Genomic DNA, 21,496 nt, shown 5'->3' with positions numbered 1-21,496 from the left:
ACTCTGCATCCATTGGCCCGTTGGGAGTGATTTTAGTTTACTTCAGGTGAATATGATTGGTTGTTTACTCCCCATAGTATATACTGAAAGGGAACAACCATGCCTGTTAAGCAAGAGGGTGGTACTGGAGTGTGAGTAGGCCAACTCACATCATTCTACTAATCACAGTCTAAATGGAAGCGATGATAAGTGAAGGAAACAAAGTGATATAGGTGGTCTATCAACCTTCATTATTGGTGCAGTTATGATCTCATAGAAGTCTGGAATGTTCTTGCCTAGTTTCAAGCCTGTAAACACACAACAGAAAAGGTGAGTATTATTATGCAATATATTGAAAAATAAAAAAACAGATGTATTGTATTATAAATAATAGAGTCATTATTTAACATTTCAGCTGTGTTTATTCACCCTACAAACATGTAGGAAAACAACTTAGTACCACATTGGACAAGGGGCAAGGCACTCCTCAGTGCTGCCATCCTCCTTCTCAGGGCCCCCCCGGTTAACCCTGCGATGTCTACTGGGGGCGAGTCCAGGAGGGGGTGGATGGCCACCGCTAACTTATCCAGGTGGGTTATAAACTCTGGGTACGCCTGGTGGTGGGGGGGGGGGGGGGGGGGGGGCAAAGAGGGAGAGTGGGAGCGGGAAAGGGAGAGGCACAGAAAGAGTTACTGTTAATCACATAACAAGGAGAGGGGGAAACAATCACTACTCCCCTACATTTCCTCCTTTTACTGTAGCCTACTGAGTACTAGCTAATAGAGCTAAGTGAGCTAACATCTACAATACACAGCATCTGTACAGTAAGCTGTCTATCTTATATTGCTACCCACCTTGGCGTCTGTCTCAGAGAACTTGCCGATCTCCCTCTGGTTCATGGCCAGGTCTGAGCCCAGCAGTAGAGACCGAGGGGGGAGACCCCCTACCCCCCCCTCCAACATTGGGGTGAAGGCATGGGGGTCCCGCATGTACAACTTCAGTCCATGTTTCTGAACACACACACACATACAGTGGGTATCATAAGTATTCACCCCCCTTGGATTTATTTCACATTTTGTTGACCTACAGATTGAAATACATAGATTTAATTAGACAAAATACTCCATAATGTCAAAGTGAAAAGAAAATGCTACACATTTTTACAAATTATATAACTAAAATATAGTTGTTGCATAAGTATTTTTTTAGTCAAGCCTAAATTAGTTCAGGAGTAAAATCTGGTTTAACAAAATTGCATAATAAGTCACATAATACATAGTAAGTCCCCCATACATACAGTTGAGGTCGGTAATTTACATACACCTTAGCCAAATACATTTAAACTCAGTTTTTCACAATTCCTGACATTTAATCAGAGTAAAATATCTTAGGTCAGAAGTCCACCAGTCCATCCTGCAGCAAAGCACCCCCACAACATGAAGCTGCCACCCCTGTGCTTCACGGTTGGGATGGTGTTCTTTGGCTTGCAAGCCTTCCCCTTTTCCTCCAAACATAATGATGGTCATTATGACCAAACAGTTCAATTTTTGTTTCATCAGACCACAGGACATTTTCCAAAAAAGTACGATCTTTGTCCCCATGTGCAGTTGCAAACCGTGGTCTGGCTTTTTTATGGCAGCTTTGGAGCAGAGGCTTCTTCCTTGCTGAGCGGCCGATATAGGACTCATTTTACTTTAGATACTTTTGTACCTGTTTCCTCCAGCTAGGATTGATTTGCACGTTTCCCACCAAAGTACGTTCATCTCTAGGAGACAGAACGCGCCTCCTTCCTGAGAGGTAAGACGGCTGCGTGGTCCCTGTCTGTAAATAATTTTTGGAAAAATGACTTGTGTCATGCGCAAAGTAGATGTCCTAACCGACTTGCCAAAACTATAGTTTGTTAACAAGAAATGTGTGGAATGGTTGAAAAATGAGTTTTAATGACTCCAACCTAAGTGTATGTACACTTCCGACTTTAACTGTACTAATCTGTAAGGTCCCTCAGTCAATTATTGAATTTCAAGCACAGATTCAACTACAAAGCCAGGGAGCTTTTCGAAAGCCTGATAAAGAAGGGCAGTGATGGGTAGATGGGTAACAATAAAAATAATCAGACTTTGAATATCTCTTTAAGCAAGGTCAAGTTAATAAGTATGCTGTGGATGATGTATTAAACCACCCAGACACATCAAAGATACAGTTGGCCTTCTGGACTGCAGGACAGGAAGGAAACTGCTCAGGGATGGTGGTGATTTAAAAACAGCTACAGAGTTCAATGGCTGTGGTGGGAGAAAACTGGGGATGGATCAACAACATTGTAGTGACTCCACAATAATCACCTAAATGACAGAGAAAAAATAATAAAATACACAGAATAGCATGGTGGTGGCTGCATCATGGTATGGGTATGCTTGACATCGGCAAAGACTGGGGAGTTTTTTAGGATAAAGAGAAATGGGATGGAGCTAAGCACAGGCAAAATCCTTGAGAAAAATGTGCTTCGGTCTGCTTTACATCAGACCTTTCAGCAGGACAATAACCTAAAAAACAAGGCCAAATCTATACTGGAGTTGTTTACCAAGAAGACAGGGAATGTTCCCGAGTGGCCTAGTTACCGTTTTGACTTAAATCAGCTTGAACATCTATGACAAGACTTGCTGTATAGCCATGATCCCAAACACCTTGACAGAACTTTGAGAATGTTTTAAATAATAATGGGCAAATATTGCAGAATCCATGTGTGCAAAGCGCTTAGAGACTAACTTAATAAGACTCACAGATGTAATCCCTGCCAAACGTGTTTCTAACATGTACTGACTCAGGGGGGTGAATACTTATCTAATAAAGATATATTACTGTTTTATTTTTAATTCATCTTCCACTTTGACATTATAGAGTATTTTGTGTAGATCGTTGACACAAAACGACAATTAAATTAATTTAATCCCACTTTGTAACACAATACAATGTGATGAAAGGGGAGTGAATACTTGTGATAGCCACTGTAACACACCTGATTGATTTAAATATTCAAAGACATAATGATCAGTTCATTCTTTCAAAAGCATGCAAACCCTGTGGGTCACCATAGACGTTACATAGAAGATCACTGATATATCAAGTATGATGGCTGGTCGTTCACCTTGAGCTCCAGGTCTCTGAAGATGTGTGGTCTGAGCAGGCTGAGGAGATAGGAACACCGGGAGAAATGGAAACCTGCAGACAGACATACAGACATGAAAAGGAAACACATTAACTACATAGTAAACAACTTGAGCTTCTACAATAAGAACACAATTTTTTTTATGTGTAAGCAGGTTTTCTACTCTTTTAGTGTCTGTGTTGACTCTACTGAACACCCTGCTGCACTACCATGACCTCCAGAGGGACATTCTGTAGCAGGAGTCTGTCACCAGAGAGAGTGAACCTCACCTGGGATGATTTCCTCCGACACTGCCGCCCCTCCCAGAACATGTCTGCGTTCCAGAACTGCTGTCTTCAGCCCACCCTTCTGCAGATAGGCTGCCTGTGAATACACACACCCACTCACAACTATTAACATAATGCATGTAGACACACACACGTAAATTAAGTGAGATATGTCACACATTCATGGAGATGGATATATTTGGATAAGCAAATATCCACTTACCGCTACCAGTCCATTGTGTCCTACAATGAAAAATGATATGAGTGTCAAACATCTGTTTATAAAGAAAAAGCAGACAACAACGCTTTCCAAAATCAACCATTGGTCGCAGGCCTCGTAAAGGTTCTCTCCAGTCTAGCCCTGATGTCTTGCCACCCGAGATTGGCATCTGTCCAATACCGCAGTGCACAGCTGAAGCACAAGCAAGTAATGGTAGACATAAAGGGACAGGTGGAGAGAACCGGGAAACCAATGACAAATGCAGAAAATTTATCAATTATGCTAGCTATGGAACTGCGCTTGAAAACTGAACAATTAAATGTAATTGCAAAAACGTATGATGATGGACAAGCACAAGCTCTTCAACAAAATTGTCTTCTACAGGAACAAAATCAAATGCTACAGGAACAACTCGATTTAGCCAAAACTAAATACGATGATGTTCACGCCAAACTAGATAAATCTGAATAGTTATCTACAAACAGGAGCGCTCAACTTGATAAAATGCATGCAGTTTTGTTGAACGTTACTCAGAGTAACACGGTTCTACACAAAACGCTGCAGACCAAAGACGATCAGTTAATGAACACAATGACAAAGTTGGATGACAAATCAGCAGAACTCATTGAAGATGCTGACCAAATGAATGATGAGAGAACTCAGGTGATGAAGGTGGACATATTGATTTCTAAGCAAGCGGAGGAAATCTCATCACTAAATCTCTCGCTCCGTACTCAAGACCTCTATCTGCAAACCATGACAGATAAGTTTGAGACCGAAAGGAGCAAGTGTGACACTCACGTGTCCAAAATCAGTACTCTAAGTGCTCAAGTGGACTCTGCAATGCAGCAGAATACCACCCTTAGGTACCATCTGGAGGAAGTCCAGAATGGTCGCGCTCTACAGTGTGACAACCAATCCAAGCAACCGGAGCAACAACAAGACGTGGCTTCTCCTCTTGGCCTTTCGGCCCCAATCTCTCCACAGGATGAAGCCAACCCTCTCCGCCCGCTTGGCGCGGAATACATTGACAAACTCATCAAGAATTTCCCCTCCTTTGACCCCGTTCCAGGTCAGCCAAATGATACTGAGATGTTCCTAGCTGACATAGAGGACGCGTTGGATGGCTACCCGAATGCTACGTGTTCTGACAGGGTTTACCTGTTGAAGCGAACGTCGAATAGACACTTGACAAGGTTCATTCGTCTACAACAGCAACATGTGCTAAATGACTACGCTAAACTTGCCACAGCTTTGAAATTAGAATTCAGTGGTTCTGCGACTCGCAAACACGATAGCTCACTGGCTAACACCGTCAAACAAGCTCAGAAAGAACACCCACAAGCTTACTATCATAGGCTTCGTTCAGTTTACTTTGGCCTATTCACTGAAACAGGCTTGGAAGACCTGTTACCTTTTAAACAAATGTTCCTGTCGAACATGTATCCTACCTTCATTACCTACTTGGGCCCTGCCGCCCACGTTGGCTTGCCTATCTTACAACTCAGAGAGCTTGCAAGCACAGCTTTTGAGGCATCAAAAGTTCACAACGCTAAGAGCCCTGACCACTCGGTTTTGAAGTTTGACCAGGAGCACTCACCCCAGTTAGAGGGTGCATTATCAGGTATTGAAGCGTTGAGAGATGATGCACAACAACAGTTTCTACCATGAAACCATGATTCCAATAACCTCTGCGGTCGAAATAACTGTAAAGTACGTCGCCATGAACATGACTACCGCTACAATCGACCTGTTCACTACGTTCCTGCACCCAGCCCACAAAAAGTGTCAGAGCACAAGGGTAACAAAGGGTTGAAGGACGATCAAACCGTAGATCAATGTTCTCCAGAAGTTCCACTACGGGAAGAACTAAAGCGAGAACAATTTGAGAAAAGGGTAGAAGATAAGTCACAAGGACTAGACGAGAAATTACCGGACACCAGGTCCGCAGGAATTAACACCCAATTCAAGGACGTTAAAGTTCAAATTTCTCCCGCTCTCATTCAAGACCCTATCCAGGGCCCGCTTGATCAAGAAACAAGCCCCCGGGCTTTGTCTATAGACTCTGATACAAAAGTTGCGAAGAAAAAGGTAAAACGCTTCGTTAAAGCAAAGCCCACTCAAAATCGGAAATGTCAATCTGCTTCCACCATGAACAGCAATGGCACATCACGTCGTTGCAAACGACCACTCCACTTTGTGGGAAATATGTCCACTAACCACAAATCTAAACGGCCATATCTGGAAACAGTCCTGGAGGACTGCTTAACTTGTCATGCGCTAATTGATTCGGGTGCGACAATATCACTCATCTCTCAAACATTGTTTTACGATCTCAAAAGGGCTTTGAAGCCAACTAAACGTTGGTTAAAAATGGAATGATGCGACCCTACACTTCGAGGGTTCACTCAGACTACCTCGTCTCTCACATTGAGAGTCATGCTGAAACTACACTTCAAGGACGTATCGCTCGTTCACCCTGTGTATTTTACCAGCCTCGAAACTGTAACCCTGCTACTTGGAGCAGACTTGATGGATCGGTTACTGCCATTGATGGATTGGAAAACCAACCAGGTATGGTCACAGGCCACAGTGCCTTCTCCACTGACAACACTGTCTTCCCCTAACGCTAGCTGCAACGCAGTCATTCAAGAGGGGTATCTGTCGAAAGCACCCCTTGGGAAAAAGACGTTTAGAAACCTCTTGGGGCAGAATCCGACCCAAGGAGATATTATTATCTCGACACATTCCATCAGCCAACCTGATTGACCATTCTTTTCATGATTTCGAGCCAGCTGTCTCTGTGAATACGCAACTTCCCTCCTCCTTGCAGTCGTCCAATACGGTAGTTGAGATGAACTCCTCTTGCCCTTCGGACACTTCCGCAAGCATTGCGGCCGTCTCAGCAAGAAAAACATTGATGCGCAGAGTATACTCTGCTTCCGATGATACACCTTCCGCTTTGTTGGGGACTGTCACCCCTTACAATGATACTAATGGCGTCAGTCCAGCAACTGACCCGATGACTCCCACTGGTGAAACACTTTGCGATATCACAGACCGATATCCTCGTCTCAGTTCGCAGGTACTGAATAGGTTGCCACACGCGGACGCGGTGGTGATTGACATGCCTCGACAGCCACTGAGGGTTTTGAAACACAAACACCAGGAGATTTGGTTGAAAGATTACAGCCATTCTCATAACGCGGCCACTGACAACTCGTACATAGGGTCCGACCTTTTCGTTTGCGCCTCGGACACCAACACCACCCGCTGGTGGGGGGGTCCCGAGACACAAAGGGGGGGAATAGTAGCCCAGACCCATGATGAGCCTCATCGAGGCCGTGGGGGGGGTCGAACATACAGACAACACCGTACGAGGCCGCCAGAGCATAAATCAAATCCAGTTGTAAACTCCCCTATGAGAACAGTGAGGAGCAGACATGCCCCTAGACGGGGATTATCTTAGAACACATCTAAGATAGTACTGAGGTGTACCACACTGGTCGTAAAGGAAGTCCAGTGGACTTGTCCACCTCCAAACCAAATGGCAACAATAATCATTCCTTGCCATGTGTAGGTTCAACTACAATACAACTAGTAAAATGCTCCAATCATGTGCTCCGGTAGTATTATATTTTAGAATAAATCGCTAGGATAACTGGTCCCTTTGAGAACCAGTACCAATACCAGCGACAGTCAGTCTAGCTAAAATCAGTAAGAAGGTTTGAGACCTAACCACTCAATTACCCTTGACAATAACGACATAGGAGTCACTCAGAGTGCAACACGTGGAAGGGAAGCTCCAGTGCACTCTTCCAATGGTTAACACACATGTCACTAATAAATACAGTGCCTTGCGAAAGTATTCGGCCCCCTTGAACTTTGCGACCTTTTGCCACATTTTAGGCTTCAAACATAAAGATATAAAACTGTATTTTTTTGTGAAGAATCAACAACAAGTGGGACACAATCATGAAGTGGAACGACATTTATTGGATATTTCAAACTTTTTTAACAAATCAAAAACTGAAAAATTGGGCGTGCAAAATTATTCAGCCCCCTTAAGTTAATACTTTGTAGCGCCACCTTTTGCTGCGATTACAGCTGTAAGTCACTTGGGGTATGTCTCTATCAGTTTTTCACATCGAGAGACGGAATTTTTTTCCCATTCCTCCTTGCAAAACAGCTCGAGCTCAGTGAGGTTGGATGGAGAGCATTTGTGAACAGCAGTTTTCAGTTCTTTCCACAGATTCTCGATTGGATTCGGGTCTGGACTTTGACTTGGCCATTCTAACACCTGGATATGTTTATTTTTGAACCATTCCATTGTAGATTTTGCTTTATGTTTTGGATCATTGTCTTGTTGGAAGACAAATCTCCGTCCCAGTCTCAGGTCTTTTGCAGACTCCATCAGGTTTTCTTCCAGAATGGTCCTGTATTTGGCTCCATCCATCTTCCCATCAATTTTAACCATCTTCCCTGTCCCTGCTGAAGAAAAGCAGGCCCAAACCATGATACTGCCACCACCATGTTTGACAGTGGGGATGGTGTGTTCAGCTGTGTTGCTTTTACGCCAAACATAACGTTTTGCATTGTTGCCAAAAAGTTCAATTTTGGTTTCATCTGACCAGAGCACCTTCTTCCACATGTTTGGTGTGTCTCCCAGGTGGCTTGTGGCAAACTTTAACTACACTTTTTATGGATATCTTAAAGAAACGGCTTTCTTCTTGCCACTCTTCCATAAAGGCCAGATTTGTGAAATATACGACTGATTGTTGTCCTATGGACAGAGTCTCCCACCTCAGCTGTAGATCTCTGCAGTTCATCCAGAGTTATCATGGGCCTCTTGGCTGCATCTCTGATCAGGCTTCTCCTTGTATGAGCTGAAAGTTTAGAGGGACGGCCAGGTCTTGGTAGATTTGCAGTGGTCTGATACTCCTTCCATTTCAATATTATCGCTTGCACAGTGCTCCTTGGGATGTTTAAAGCTTGGGAAATCTTTTTGTATCCAAATCCGGCTTTAAACTTCTTCACAACAGTATCTCGGACCTGCCTGGTGTGTTCCTTGTTCTTCATGATGCTCTCTGCGCTTTTAACGGACCTCTGAGACTATCACAGTGCAGGTGCATTTATACGGAGACTTGATTACACACAGGTGGATTGTATTTATCATCATTAGTAATTTAGGTCAACATTGGATCATTCAGAGATCCTCACTGAACTTCTGGAGAGAGTTTGCTGCACTGAAAGTAAAGGGGCTGAATAATTTTGCACGCCCAATTTTTCAGTTTTTGATTTGTTAAAAAAGTTTGAAATATCCAATAAATGTCGTTCCACTTCATGATTGTGTCCCACTTGTTGTTGATTCTTCACAAAAAAATACAGTTTTATATCTTTATGTTTGAAGCCTGAAATGTGGCAAAAGGTCGCAAAGTTCAAGGGGGCCGAATACTTTCGCAAGGCACTGTAGTATCCTCCATTCAGGAGGAAAATTATTAGAATCATTAACCACGATCACACCACGTACGACTGGTCCAATACTTAAAGAGTACTTCCGTCGTGAGGTTAGCTCCTCCGTGGATAACATAGCTATGACTTGTAGTAAAAACTACTACAGACTCCCTTGACACCAATTCTGACTAACCTCCAGCTATTGACCTGAAAATGACCTGACTACGTCAGACTCATTCTGAACCAGTTGTAATCTGCCAGGTTACTTGGTTTTCTTCCCTTGACATGCACGCTTGTGTAAGCATAAACGCACATGCACAACGGAACATCCAATTAGGATTTATGCTAGGATCACTTAAGGGTCCAAGCAAAATACCAGCCTTAGTAAAGTTGAACATTTACTTCTAGGCCTTTGACTCTACAGCACTCACCAGTTTTCTTCCCAGAAGTCCATAGGTCATCCCGGTAGACTGCCCAAAACTAGTGCCCTACAGCCGTAAACTGATCAACTTAGGATAGTGCCTAAGCAACACACCAAGTAGGAAAACCCTAGATATGGCATTAGAGACAATGCCATGATAGTCATTTTACCAGAACAGTCCAATTAGATGATTTTTGTGTGAGAACTATATTTTGTATATCTTTTGTTTATGCTTTCATTCCTTTTCAGTTCAGTTCCTTTGACACTTAGGAAGTGATAGAGCCATAAACAAAGTTCCCATACAACCATTACTTAGTGCCACAACGCCACTCATTGGGGAATGAATATAATTATATATATTTCATGAGTGTGTGTGCGTTGTTAACATCTGCCTAAGTTACCTCCCAGATCTTCCAGTCTGGACGACGACCAGATGACGGGTCAGGAATGGCGACCCCAAATCCGGACATCCACGGCCCATCCTTGTGGCGGCATGCCCCGCTGTCAGGGAGCCTACCAAGGTCAACCACCAGAGAGGGGGGGACCACAACGGCGATCACCAACCAACCCTCCCTCCCTGGGGTGCTTTGCAGCTTCCAGGGAACCTACCAAGGTACATCCCTAGAAGGGACCGCAACGGCGATCAACAACCGGGCATCAACTGCCATCCTTGTGGTGGACTGCTCCGCTTTCAGAGAAGCCTACCAAGTTCAACCACCAGAGGGGACTGCAACGATGATCTACAAACAGGACATCATGTGTTCATGATTTTATGTTGATTTGTAACTTGCAGGACAAACAAGATCCACACCACCAGGGGGTGGCATTGGCCTCTTTGGGTATAGCAAGCCCCATCCTCCTCTCCCTGCCTCCCCCTTGCCTCCTTCAACTAGGGTGCTGTGGTCAGAGAGAGGTCGTAAATTCCTGAGAAGACCCTGCCACATGGCCACATAGTACACTGCTCAAAAAAATAAAGGGAACACTTAAACAACACAATGTAACTCCAAGTAAATCACACTTCTGTGAAATCAAACTGTCCACTTAGGAAGCAACACTGATTGACAATAAATTTCACATGCTGTTGTGCAAATGGAATAGACAACAGGTGGAAATTATAGGCAATTAGCAAGACACCCCCAATAAAGGAGTTGTTCTGCAGGTGATAACCACAGACCACTTCTCAGTTCCTATGCTTCCTGGCTGATGTTTTGGTCACTTTTGAATGCTGGCGGTGCTTTCACTCTAGTGGTAGCATGAGACGGAGTCTACAACCCACACAAGTGGCTCAGGTAGTGCAGCTCATCCAGGATGGCACATCAATGCGAGCTGTGGCAAGAAGGTTTGCTGTGTCTGTCAGCGTAGTGTCCAGAGTATGGAGGCGTTACCAGGAGACAGGCCAGTACATCAGGAGACATGGAGGAGGCCGTAGGAGGGCAACAACCCAGCAGCAGGACCGTTACCTCCGCCTTTGTGCAAGGAGGAGCAGAAGGAGGACTGCCAGAGCCCTGCAAAATGACCTCCAGCAGGCCACAAATGTGCATGTGTCTGCTCAAACGGTCAGAAACAGACTCCATGAGGGTGGTATGAGGACCCGACGTCCACAGGTGGGGGTTTTGCTTACAGCCCAACACCGTGCAGGACGTTTGGCATTTGCTAGACAACACCAAGTTTGGCAAATTCGCCACTGGCGCCCTGTGCTCTTCACAGATGAAAGCAGGTTCACACTGAGCACATGTGACAGACGTGACAGAGTCTGGAGATGCCGTGGAGAACGTTCTGCTGCCTGCAACATCCTCCAGCATGACCGGTTTGGCGGTGGGTCAGTCATGGTGTGGGGTGGCATTTCTTTGGGGGGCCTCCATGTGCTTGCCAGAGGTAGCCTGACTGCCATTAGGTACCGTGATGAGATCCTCAGACCCCTTGTGAGACCATATGCTTGTGCGGTTGGCCCTGGGTTCCTCCTAATGCAAGACAATGCTAGGCCTCATGTGGCTGGAATGTGTCAGCAGTTCCTGCAAGAGGAAGGCATTGATGCTATGGACTGGCTCGCCCGTTCCCCAGACCTGAATCCAATTGAGCACATCTGGGACATCATGTCTCGCTCCATCCACCAACACCACGTTGCACCACAGACTGCCCAGGAGTTGGCGGATGCTTTAGTCCAGGTCTGGGAGGAGATCCCTCAGGAGACCATCCGCCACCTCATCAGGAGCATGCCCATGCGTTGTAGGGAGGTCATACAGGCACGTGGAGGCCACACACACTACTGAGCCTCATTTTGACTTGTTTTAAGGACATTACATCAAAGTTGGATCAGCCTGCAATTCCGAATAAAACCCAACTTTGGGAAATTATCACCAGATCATGTTTTTCTCCATTAGGAGAGGACGAAGGTTGTAGACCATTGCTGAATCTTTTAACCATACCATGTGGTTAAACTCTTAGACTATCGATACCGACAGAATAAGAACAAGTCTTTGATATTAATTACTAGTCTGCAGCTAGGAATTCAGTATCATTGAACGCGAAGAACGACAACCGCCAAAACATCCATTCTATAACCATGAATGAATGTCACTCTGAACTATCCCCTCTAGCCAAGACAGAGAGAGAGAGACGGACAAAATTCTCCAACAGAAACAAACTTTTCAACAAAGATCCCGACGACACACTGAGCGTAAATATATATATTGATTGCAATTGTTCCCTAATGAGTGAGCGTTCATGTGCAAAGGATTAGCGTTTCAATTGTTATAATTATCACTCTGTAGTGACTCTTTGTCGACCCCCACTTCCCCTTTTGTCTAACAAGCCGCCATGCCGGTTTAGCCCACTAGGACACATTCTCCTATAATTTCTTGTAACCATATTTACTGTTTGTTTATGCATTTCTGTGAATTACTTAGTTAGTAATAAATAAATGATTTAAGACAATTGATGTATGGAAGACTCATAGTGAAGACTGGGTTCGTGCAGATAACCAACCATTTATGATGTTTGGAATGAGACTAACGTGAGGTAAAGTAAATAATTCATTAATTCGAAGACTAATTGATCAGATAAAATATCTGAAAAGTTATTTTGGGAAATGATAACTTTGTAATCTGAATATTTTTCCTTGGTGCCCCGACTTCCTAGTTAATTACAGTTACATGATTAATCAGTTGATCGTGTAATACTAATTACAGAGAATCTTTGATAAAAACTAAAACTCTTCAATTTAATGATAGTAAAGACACGACACTAGTTAATGTATGTAGATTGATAACTGCTGAACACTGTAGATTTCTATATGTGTATCTCATGAATGTATCAATCTGACATCAATTTATGTTGTAAGGCAAAACCAAATCATATATGGATGTGGCTGTAAATACTACATCATAATTCTCTATCAGCCAGTGTGTTTCAATAGGCCAAAGTGGAAAGACTGGTTGCTGATTGGTTGGTTAAAACCGCATTCCAGCCAGTGTCTATTCCACAAGTAGTCTCTGCAGATGCCCCAACAACCGGATGTTACAATTTTCAGGGGAAATGGAAAGAGAGCCTGTGACTTCCGCTTTTGGACGTTAACAAGGCGACACGCATATATACTGGATTGGTTGAACAGTGCAGAAGAGAACCTCTGTCTCCGCCTCCAGTATTTATGCTGCAGTAGTTTATGTGTCGGGAGGCTAGGGTTAGTCTGTTATATCTGGAGTATTTCTCCTGTCTTATCCGGTGTCCTGTGTGAATTTAAGTATGCTCTCTCTAATTCTCTCTTTCTTTCTCTCTCTCGGAGGACCTGAGCCCTAGGACCATGCCTCAGGACTGCCTGGCATGATGACTCCTTGCTGTCCCCAGTCCACCTGGCCGTGCTGACCTGTTGCACCCTCGACAACCACTGTGATTACTATTATTTGACCATGCTGGTCATTTATGAACATTTGAACATCTTGGCCATGTTCTGTTATAATCTCCACCCGGCACAGCCAGAAGAGAACTGGCCACCCCTCATAGCCAGGTTCCTCTCTAGGTTTCGGCCTTTTTAGGGAGTTTTTCCTAGCTACACCTGCATTGCTTGCTGTTTGGGGTTTTAGGCTGGGTTTCTGTACAGCACTTTGAGATATCAGCTGATGTATGAGGGGCTATATAAATACATCTGATTTGAACAGATTTTTTCTCTCGTTAAGGACAGTTATGTAGGGGGATCTAGTTTCAGGCGTTTATTTTAAACCTGCTACGTTAGGTTATTCCACAAGTTACCACCACCTGGGCTATGACGTTGAAATGCATATTCACTGTTCCATCTCACTGCGTAATCCACTGTCTCATCAGCAAAGCAAGGCAATTTATAAACTTGAGCTCCACTCTAAAAAGCACATAGACATTATCTCCCATTTCTTTTAGACTGGCATTTGGTTTTCAACAGAGGAGATTTATAGAAACATTTCTGTCTCTCTGACATCTGCAACATTGTTTCAATATTGAAATTCGATCTCTAGCTGTCTCATAGTAATGAACTTGTCGGGAGTTTGGACGAGAGACAGGCAGGCAACTTTTCTCAGCCAGTCAAAATCATGAATCAGCATCATTGTTATGGATGTGTACAAAGAAATGACAATAGAAAAACAGGTCAAATTAAATTAAATTCAGCTAGTTTGCTGTCTTTCCATCTTAAGTTTTAAGTGATTGTGTTAGCTGTGTAGTTGGCTAGCTCCTTTCAACAGTGGCGAGAGAGCAAATGTTCCACGGCAGGCAAAATTGTGCATCATTAGCTCATTGTTATGGCTGTATCATTGTGGGAAAAAAACAACAACACAAATGCAGCTACTTTGGTGGTATTTTGGCTGCACTGTTTGCATGACTCTGTTAGCCAAAGTTGGCTAGCTAGAAAGCAAGGGATAAGAACATTGTCAGCATGGTAACGGAACATTTAGAATGAACCAATGGGTATTTGACTGCCTTCATGACTCATGACCGCCTGTGTGGCGGTAAAACAGTCACCGCAACAGCCCTAATTGTGGAAGGATGGAATAGTATGAATAAATGTTTGGAGAAGCCGGTGTTTGGAGAAGCCGGTGTATCAATGAAATTCAGATAATGAGTGGACTTCGTCTCGACACTAACACCACCATGCCAATATATCCTCCAAACACTGGTTTCTCTGGTATTATTGCCTGTCTCTTATCACACAGAGACAGGCGATACTGTATCAGTTGACAAGTCAAGTAGAAAAGGGGATGTTGTACAATGTTGCATCGGGCAGAAATGGCATACAACACTGTGCTCTGTTTTTACTGTAGCCAACTGCTTTACAATACCCTTATTTACTATTAAATGTCCTACTTATGTACTGTATAAGGATAATGAAACTAACACTGAAATACTTCTCAACATGCTCACAACCTGCCATTGGATTTTTTTTAAATGTTGAATGTCAAGTGATATTCAATATCTACTATTAGTTTTTATCGCTTTGGTGAAATTTTCACAAGTATATGGTACATTTACACAACTCAAAACAAAAAGGCAGTTGTTTCAAAACTCTTAACCACATTTTCAATTGACTGAGTGCAACACACAAAATCATAGTCACTTTGTCACCAAACTTAATCATTGTTTCATCTAGAAATACATGTTTCACATTGTAATACATTTCTGTATAAAGTAATTGCCTTTCACAATGTAATGCTCACATTACTTTTGATAGTGGACTGCAAGAATGTGTACTCCCTAACTCAAGGCCTCTCCAGACTGATATGAAAGGTGTGGAGGAGTAAGAACACCTGCCCAGCAATAAAGACTGATTGTTCATTCTAGACATCGAAGGGGGTTCTAGCTGGGAAGGGGGGGGGGGGCTAGTCGGAGGTTATGAATACATGTGCTTGTAACTTTGTATGTGTTCTTGCAGCTGCATAACCCAGTCAGGTGAATAATTCTAGCCTGAGCTTTCTTTGGTATCCGTATAGATTATTGAACCAGAATTTAGAACCTAACAGAATTACATAATAATCATCATCATAGTAGTACATTTGACTATACAGTATATCATACTTTTTGTTTCTACTTTACAGTGCTTTCAGAAAGTATTCATACCCCTGGACTTATTCCACACTTTGTGTTACAGCCTGAATTAAAAGTTGATTAAAGAGATTTTTTCTCTCACTTATCTACACACAATACCGTATAATGACAAAGTGAAAACATGTTTAGACATTTTTGCAAATTTATTGAAACTTAAATACAGAAATGTCACACCCCTGAGTCAATACATGTTAATGATATAATCACCTTTGTCATCTATGCATAGTCACTTTAATAAACTCTACAGACATGTACATACTACTTCAACTAACCAGTACGCCCGCACATTGACTCTGTATCAGTACCCCACTTTATATAGTCTCGCTATTGTTATTTTACTGCTGCTCTTTAATTACTTGTTACTTTTCTCTTATTCTTATCCATGTTTTTTTTCAAACTGCATTGTTGGTTAGGGGCTCGTAAGTAAGCATTTCACTGTAAGGTCTACCTACACCTGTTGTATTCGGCAACATGTGACTAATAAAATTAGATTTTATTTAATTACAGCTGTGAGTCTTTCTGAGTAAATCACTAAGAGCTTTACACACCTGGATTGTACAATATTTGAACTTTTTTATTTATTATTCATGCTCTGCAGTGGCAATTTTAGCATGTAAATCTTGGTGGGGCAAACTCAACCATTTGTTTAAGATGCATGCCAGCAAAGCTAAAAAACAACAACAACACTAAACAATACATTAATTGCCCTATAAGGGTGACAAACAGTGCCCACAAACTGTTAGGCCTAAAGCTGTCAGACAGCGGGGCTTTCCTTCAGCACCATGGAGTGACTCATTACCACAGCTACACCTGTGGCTATCATCTAGCAACGAAACAGTTTATTCAACCTCATTTACTGACTTTTTAAACCATAGCTGACTTGCTTAAACAAATGTGGTTTCTACTGACACCTTGTGGATTTGTGTAAGTCGATAAGAACCGATTTGTCCTTCAATAAAAACGAACGCCAACATGAGTTAACATTTGAACCATACACAGACGTTACATTGATGTTCAGTAAATTCTTAATGTTTGTTCTTATATCATTAACACTTACTGTAGCTCTAAATGTAAGCAAGTGCAAGCAAACAAGCTGCAACGAATAAGGCCTATTCCGTCAGCTCTTTCAAAATGGACACCGACAGAAATTCACATAGACGTTATTTCAGATAAGGCCTCAACATCTTGATGAATTTATCTTTACTCTTCTTTAAGTCACCACAGACAGAGACGGACACAGAGACACACAGAGACAGAGACGCGGTTAACCTACCATTTTAACTATTTTATTAGGCCTAGGAAAATACAATCCTAAGGATCCACTTTTATAGACAATATACCGACTCACAGAGAGCGCATTGTGCAAACAAAACCACCCTCGCAATATCAACTGTAAATACACGGGTCTATTACTGAACATTTTCTTTTTATTGAAAAGAGACTGTCACTGGCAAACATGGTTACAGACCCAACAACATTATATAACATCACCTCCTTGTGAAGAAAAGCATATAGCCCATTTATACAGTAGCATACAAGACATTTTTGGACTGACAGTTGTTGTGCTGTGCTCACTTGAACAGGAAGGTGGTGCGGCTGCCCTTCTTGTGGCATCAAAGATTCTTTGAGAACGGGGAACTCGTAAAAAAACAAGGTCGGATCATGACATCAGTGATCTTCAGGTCGGAGCTCTAGTAAGAGGAAGTCATGCTGGATTGACAGCATGGCCAATTTATTCTACCTTTACTGGCCCATGGTGTTGTGAGTGAATGTTTGTCCTTTTAAGCTTGATGAAGAGACCATTTCAGACAGATGTTTTAAATCCTTCAACCCAGACTTGGACCACACACTAGGTCGACCGATTATGATTTTTCAACGGCGATACCGATACCGATTATTGGAGGATCAAAAAAGCCGATACCGATTAATCAGCCTATTTTTTATTTTTTTTTGTAATAATGACAATTAAAACAATACTGAATGAACACTTACTTTAACTTAATATAATACATCAATCAAATCAATTTAGCCTATCAATTTAGTATATAATGAAACATGTTCAATTTGGTTTAAATAATGAAAAAACAAAGTGTTGGAGAAGAAAGTAAAAGTGCAATATGTGCTATGTAAGAAAGCTAACATTTCAGTTCCTTGCTCAGAACATGAGAACATATGAAAGATGGTGGTTCCTTTTAACATGAGTCTTCAATATTCCCAGGTAAAAAGTTTTAGGTTGTAGTTATTATAGGAATTATAGGACTATTTCCCTCTATACCATTTGTATTTCATTAACCTTTGACTATTGGATGTTCTTATAGGCACTTTAGTATTGCCAGTGTAACAGTATAGCTTCCGTCCCTCTCCTTGTTCCTCCCTGGGCTCGAACCAGCAACACAACGACAACAGCCACCATCGAAGCAGCGTTACCCATGCAGAGCAAGGGGAACAACTACTAGAAGGCTCAGCGCTATTAGCGCGCGCTAACTAGCTAGCCATTTCACTTTGGTTACACCAGCCTCATCTCGGGAGTTGATAGGCTTGAAGTCATAAACAGCGCAATGCTTGACGGACAACGAAGAGCTGCTGGCAAAACGCAAAGAAAGTGCTGTTTGAATGAATGTTTACGGGCCTGCTTCTGCCTACCACCGCTCAGTCAGATACTTAGATACTTGTATGCTCAGTCAGATTATATGCAACGCAGGACACGCTAGATAATATCTAGTAATATCATCAACCATGTGTAGTTAACTAGTGATTATGATTGATTGTTTATAATTTTTATAAGATATGTTTAATGCTAGCTAGCAACTTACCTTAGCTTACTGCATTTGCGTAACAGGCAGTCAGTCTCCTTGTGGAGTGCACCATGAGAGAGGCAGGTCGTTATTGCATTGAATTAGTTAACTGTAAGGTTGCAAGATTGGATCCCCCGAGCTGACAATGTGAAAATCGGTCGTTCTGCCCCTGAACGAGGCAGTTAACCCACCGTTCCAAGGCCGTCATTCAAAAATAAGAATGTGTTCGGCACTAATTAAAAATCAGCCCTAATTAATCGGCCATTCCGATTAATCGGTCGACCTCTACCACACACCCTCTCCATCGACTAGCAGTCAGGGGAAGACAAATAGTGATTGCTTTGCAACGCTTGCAGTTAGCCACTGATTCCCTCCAAACCACTCATTGTTGAATTTGCGATTTTTCCGACTTATTGTGTAATGTTTATGTCTAATGGCCAATGAGCACCGATACCTTTTATATATAATTTATCTTCATATGACAAGGCTTGAAAAGGATTTGCCAGTAGATTGTCGACATGATTCATGATGATGACTGCTCGTTTAGCTTCCGAGCTAATATTTTGAAAGTAACATGATCAGTCCAATCAAAGCTACGGTAGATAGAACGTGATTTTCCATCAATCTATGGCAGTACCAAAGGGGGCTTGAACTGCCTAGCTCTCCTAATAGATTATGCGGTGACATAGTGTCCCCATGAGCAACAGAACACTGGGCCAATCTCAGCGCAACTAGAGATGATTACCAAAGCCTACGCTCTGTATATTCGGCTGGCTACCCCTCCACACAGAAATCACTGAGCTAGGCTGAAACACCTGCATTTTGGAGCTGCCTTAAGAAAGAGACCATGTTTGTATGTGGCTTTATTAACTCAATAAAATATTTGTCTGCCCCACCGGCCCTGAATGACAGGTCGCCACTGATGCTCTGTCAAGTTGGTTGTTGACAATTTTCAGAAAACGATATCTGAGCCCGCCTGACTGACCACTCTGCCTGCACCTGACCCTGCCGTCCTGTACCTTTGCCCTACCTCTGGATTACCAACCTCTGCCTGACCTGACCCTGCCTGCCGTCCTGTACCATTACCATTTTTTATGACTACCTCATCTCTGTACTCCACACATACAATTATCTGTACGGTCTCTCAGCAGAGCAATGAATTTCAAACACAGATTCAACAACAAAGAACAGGTAGCAATGCCTCTCAAATGACACCTATTGCTAGATGGATACCAATGTAAAAAAGCAGACATTGAATATCCCTTTGAGCATTGTGAAGTTATTATATACACTTTGGATGGTGTATCAATACATCCAGTCACTACAATGATACAGGTGTCTTTCCTAACTCAGTTGCCGGAAAGGAAGGAAACCACTCAGGGGTTTCACCATGATAACACGGGTGACTTTAAAATAGTTACAGAGTTGAATGGCTCTGATAGGAGAAAACTGAGGATGGATCAACAACATTGTAGTTACTCCACAATACTAACCTAACTGACAGAGTGAAAAGAAAGCCTGTAAAGTATAAAATATTCCAAAACATGCATCCAGTTAGCAGCAAGGCACTAAACTAACATTGCAACAAACGAAAAACAAATATTGGCAAAGCAATTCACTTTTTGCCCCGAATACAAAGTGCTATTTTTGGGGCAAATCCAATAAAAAACATTACTGACTACCAATATCTATATTTTAAAGCATAGTGGTGGCTGCATCATGTTATAGGTATGCTTGTAATCATTAAGGACTGGGGAGTTTTTCAAGATAAAAAAATGGAGCTAACCACAGGCAAAGTCCTAGAGGAAAACCTTGTATTGTCTGCTGTCCACCAGACACTGGGAGATTAATTTACCTTTCAGCAGGACTACAACTTAAAACACAAAGCTAAATCTACATTGGAGTTGCTTACCAAGAAGACAGTGAATGTTCCTGAGTAACCAAGTTAGTTTTGACTTAAATCTACTTGAAAATCTATGGCAAGACCTGAAAATGGTTGTTTAGAAATTATCAACAACCAATTTGACAGATCTTGAAGAATTTTGAAAAAGATAATGGGGAAATGTTGCACAATCCAGGTGTGGAAAACTCTTAGAGACTTACCCAGAAAGACTTACAGCTGTAATCGCTGCAAAACGTGCTTCTACAAAGTATTGACTCAGTGTAAACACTTATGTAAATACGATATTTCTGTATTTAATTTTAAACAAGTTTGCAAAAATATGTTTTCACTTTGTCATTACAGGGTGTGTAGATGGGTGTGAGAAAAAAATATATATATTTAATCCATTTTGAATTCAGGCTGTAACACAACTAAATGTGGAATATGTCAAGGGGTATGAATACTTTATGGAGGTACGTGTGTGTGTGTGTGTGTGTGTGTGTGTGTGTAATTACTTTCACAGACTTTTTTTTAGGTAAGATGCCCAAATAATACTTTTCTAGTTGACATATGAGAAAGTTTGAAGAAAAAAAAAGGTTGACTGAATTTTGGCAGTGAGACAAAAACAACAACACAGAGTTACACATGAAATAAACAAACATATAGTCAATAATAACAGAAAACGTATATGCAGCGTGTGCTAATGAGGTAAGATAAAGGAGGTAAGGCAATAAATAGGCCATAGTGGTGAAATAATTACAATTTAGCAATTAAACACGGGAGTGATAGATATGCAAAAGATGAATGTGCAAGTAGAGATACTGGGTGCAAAGGAGCAAAACAAATAAATAAATAACAGTATGGGGATGAGTTAGTTGGATGGGATATTTACAGATGGGCTATGTACAGGTGCAGTGATCTGTGAGCTGCTCTGACAGCTGGTGCTTAAAGTTAGTGAGGGAGATATGTGAATATTTTGGGTTATTCACGCAACTCAACTAGCTGGGTAAAAATAATCCAGTGTATGTTGTGTCCAATATTTACCCAACACTGGGTATCAAAATAATCCAAAATTGGGTTGTTTTTAACAGAGCATTAAAATAACAATGTATGACCGGCCAACGACTCCAAATTAGCCTATAACAGTGTTGTGTTACCGTAGCCTGCCTATCTTACATTTTCATAAAATAAAGTTTTGGGTACCGTTAAGAAAGCCGTTAAACAAAACGTACAAATGATCAGCAACATTG

At 42.1% G+C, this 21,496-nt stretch overlaps 1 protein-coding gene across 1 annotated transcript in view; it reads right to left on the bottom strand.

Annotated features, from left to right (window-relative positions):
* pyroxd2 (pyridine nucleotide-disulphide oxidoreductase domain 2) overlaps window positions 1-21,496 on the bottom strand; it is a 36,917-nt gene that overhangs the window by 15,051 nt on the left and 370 nt on the right. Inside the window, exons 2-7 of the mRNA XM_021580865.3 lie at window positions 3,632-3,651; window positions 3,412-3,505; window positions 3,122-3,195; window positions 834-989; window positions 440-593; window positions 226-287 (exon numbers count right to left, since the gene is read on the bottom strand). Coding sequence (XP_021436540.1) covers window positions 226-287; window positions 440-593; window positions 834-989; window positions 3,122-3,195; window positions 3,412-3,505; window positions 3,632-3,651 — 560 coding nt within the window. The remainder of the gene's footprint in view (window positions 1-225; window positions 288-439; window positions 594-833; window positions 990-3,121; window positions 3,196-3,411; window positions 3,506-3,631; window positions 3,652-21,496) is intronic.

The sequence above is a fragment of the Oncorhynchus mykiss genome, chromosome 23 (genome assembly GCF_057628025.1).
Source record: "Oncorhynchus mykiss isolate SJ-2025 chromosome 23, ASM5762802v1, whole genome shotgun sequence".
Lineage (NCBI taxonomy): Eukaryota > Metazoa > Chordata > Actinopteri > Salmoniformes > Salmonidae > Oncorhynchus > Oncorhynchus mykiss.
The sequence above is the reverse complement of the archived record's forward strand: the minus strand, read 5'-3'. Positions and strand labels throughout refer to the sequence as shown.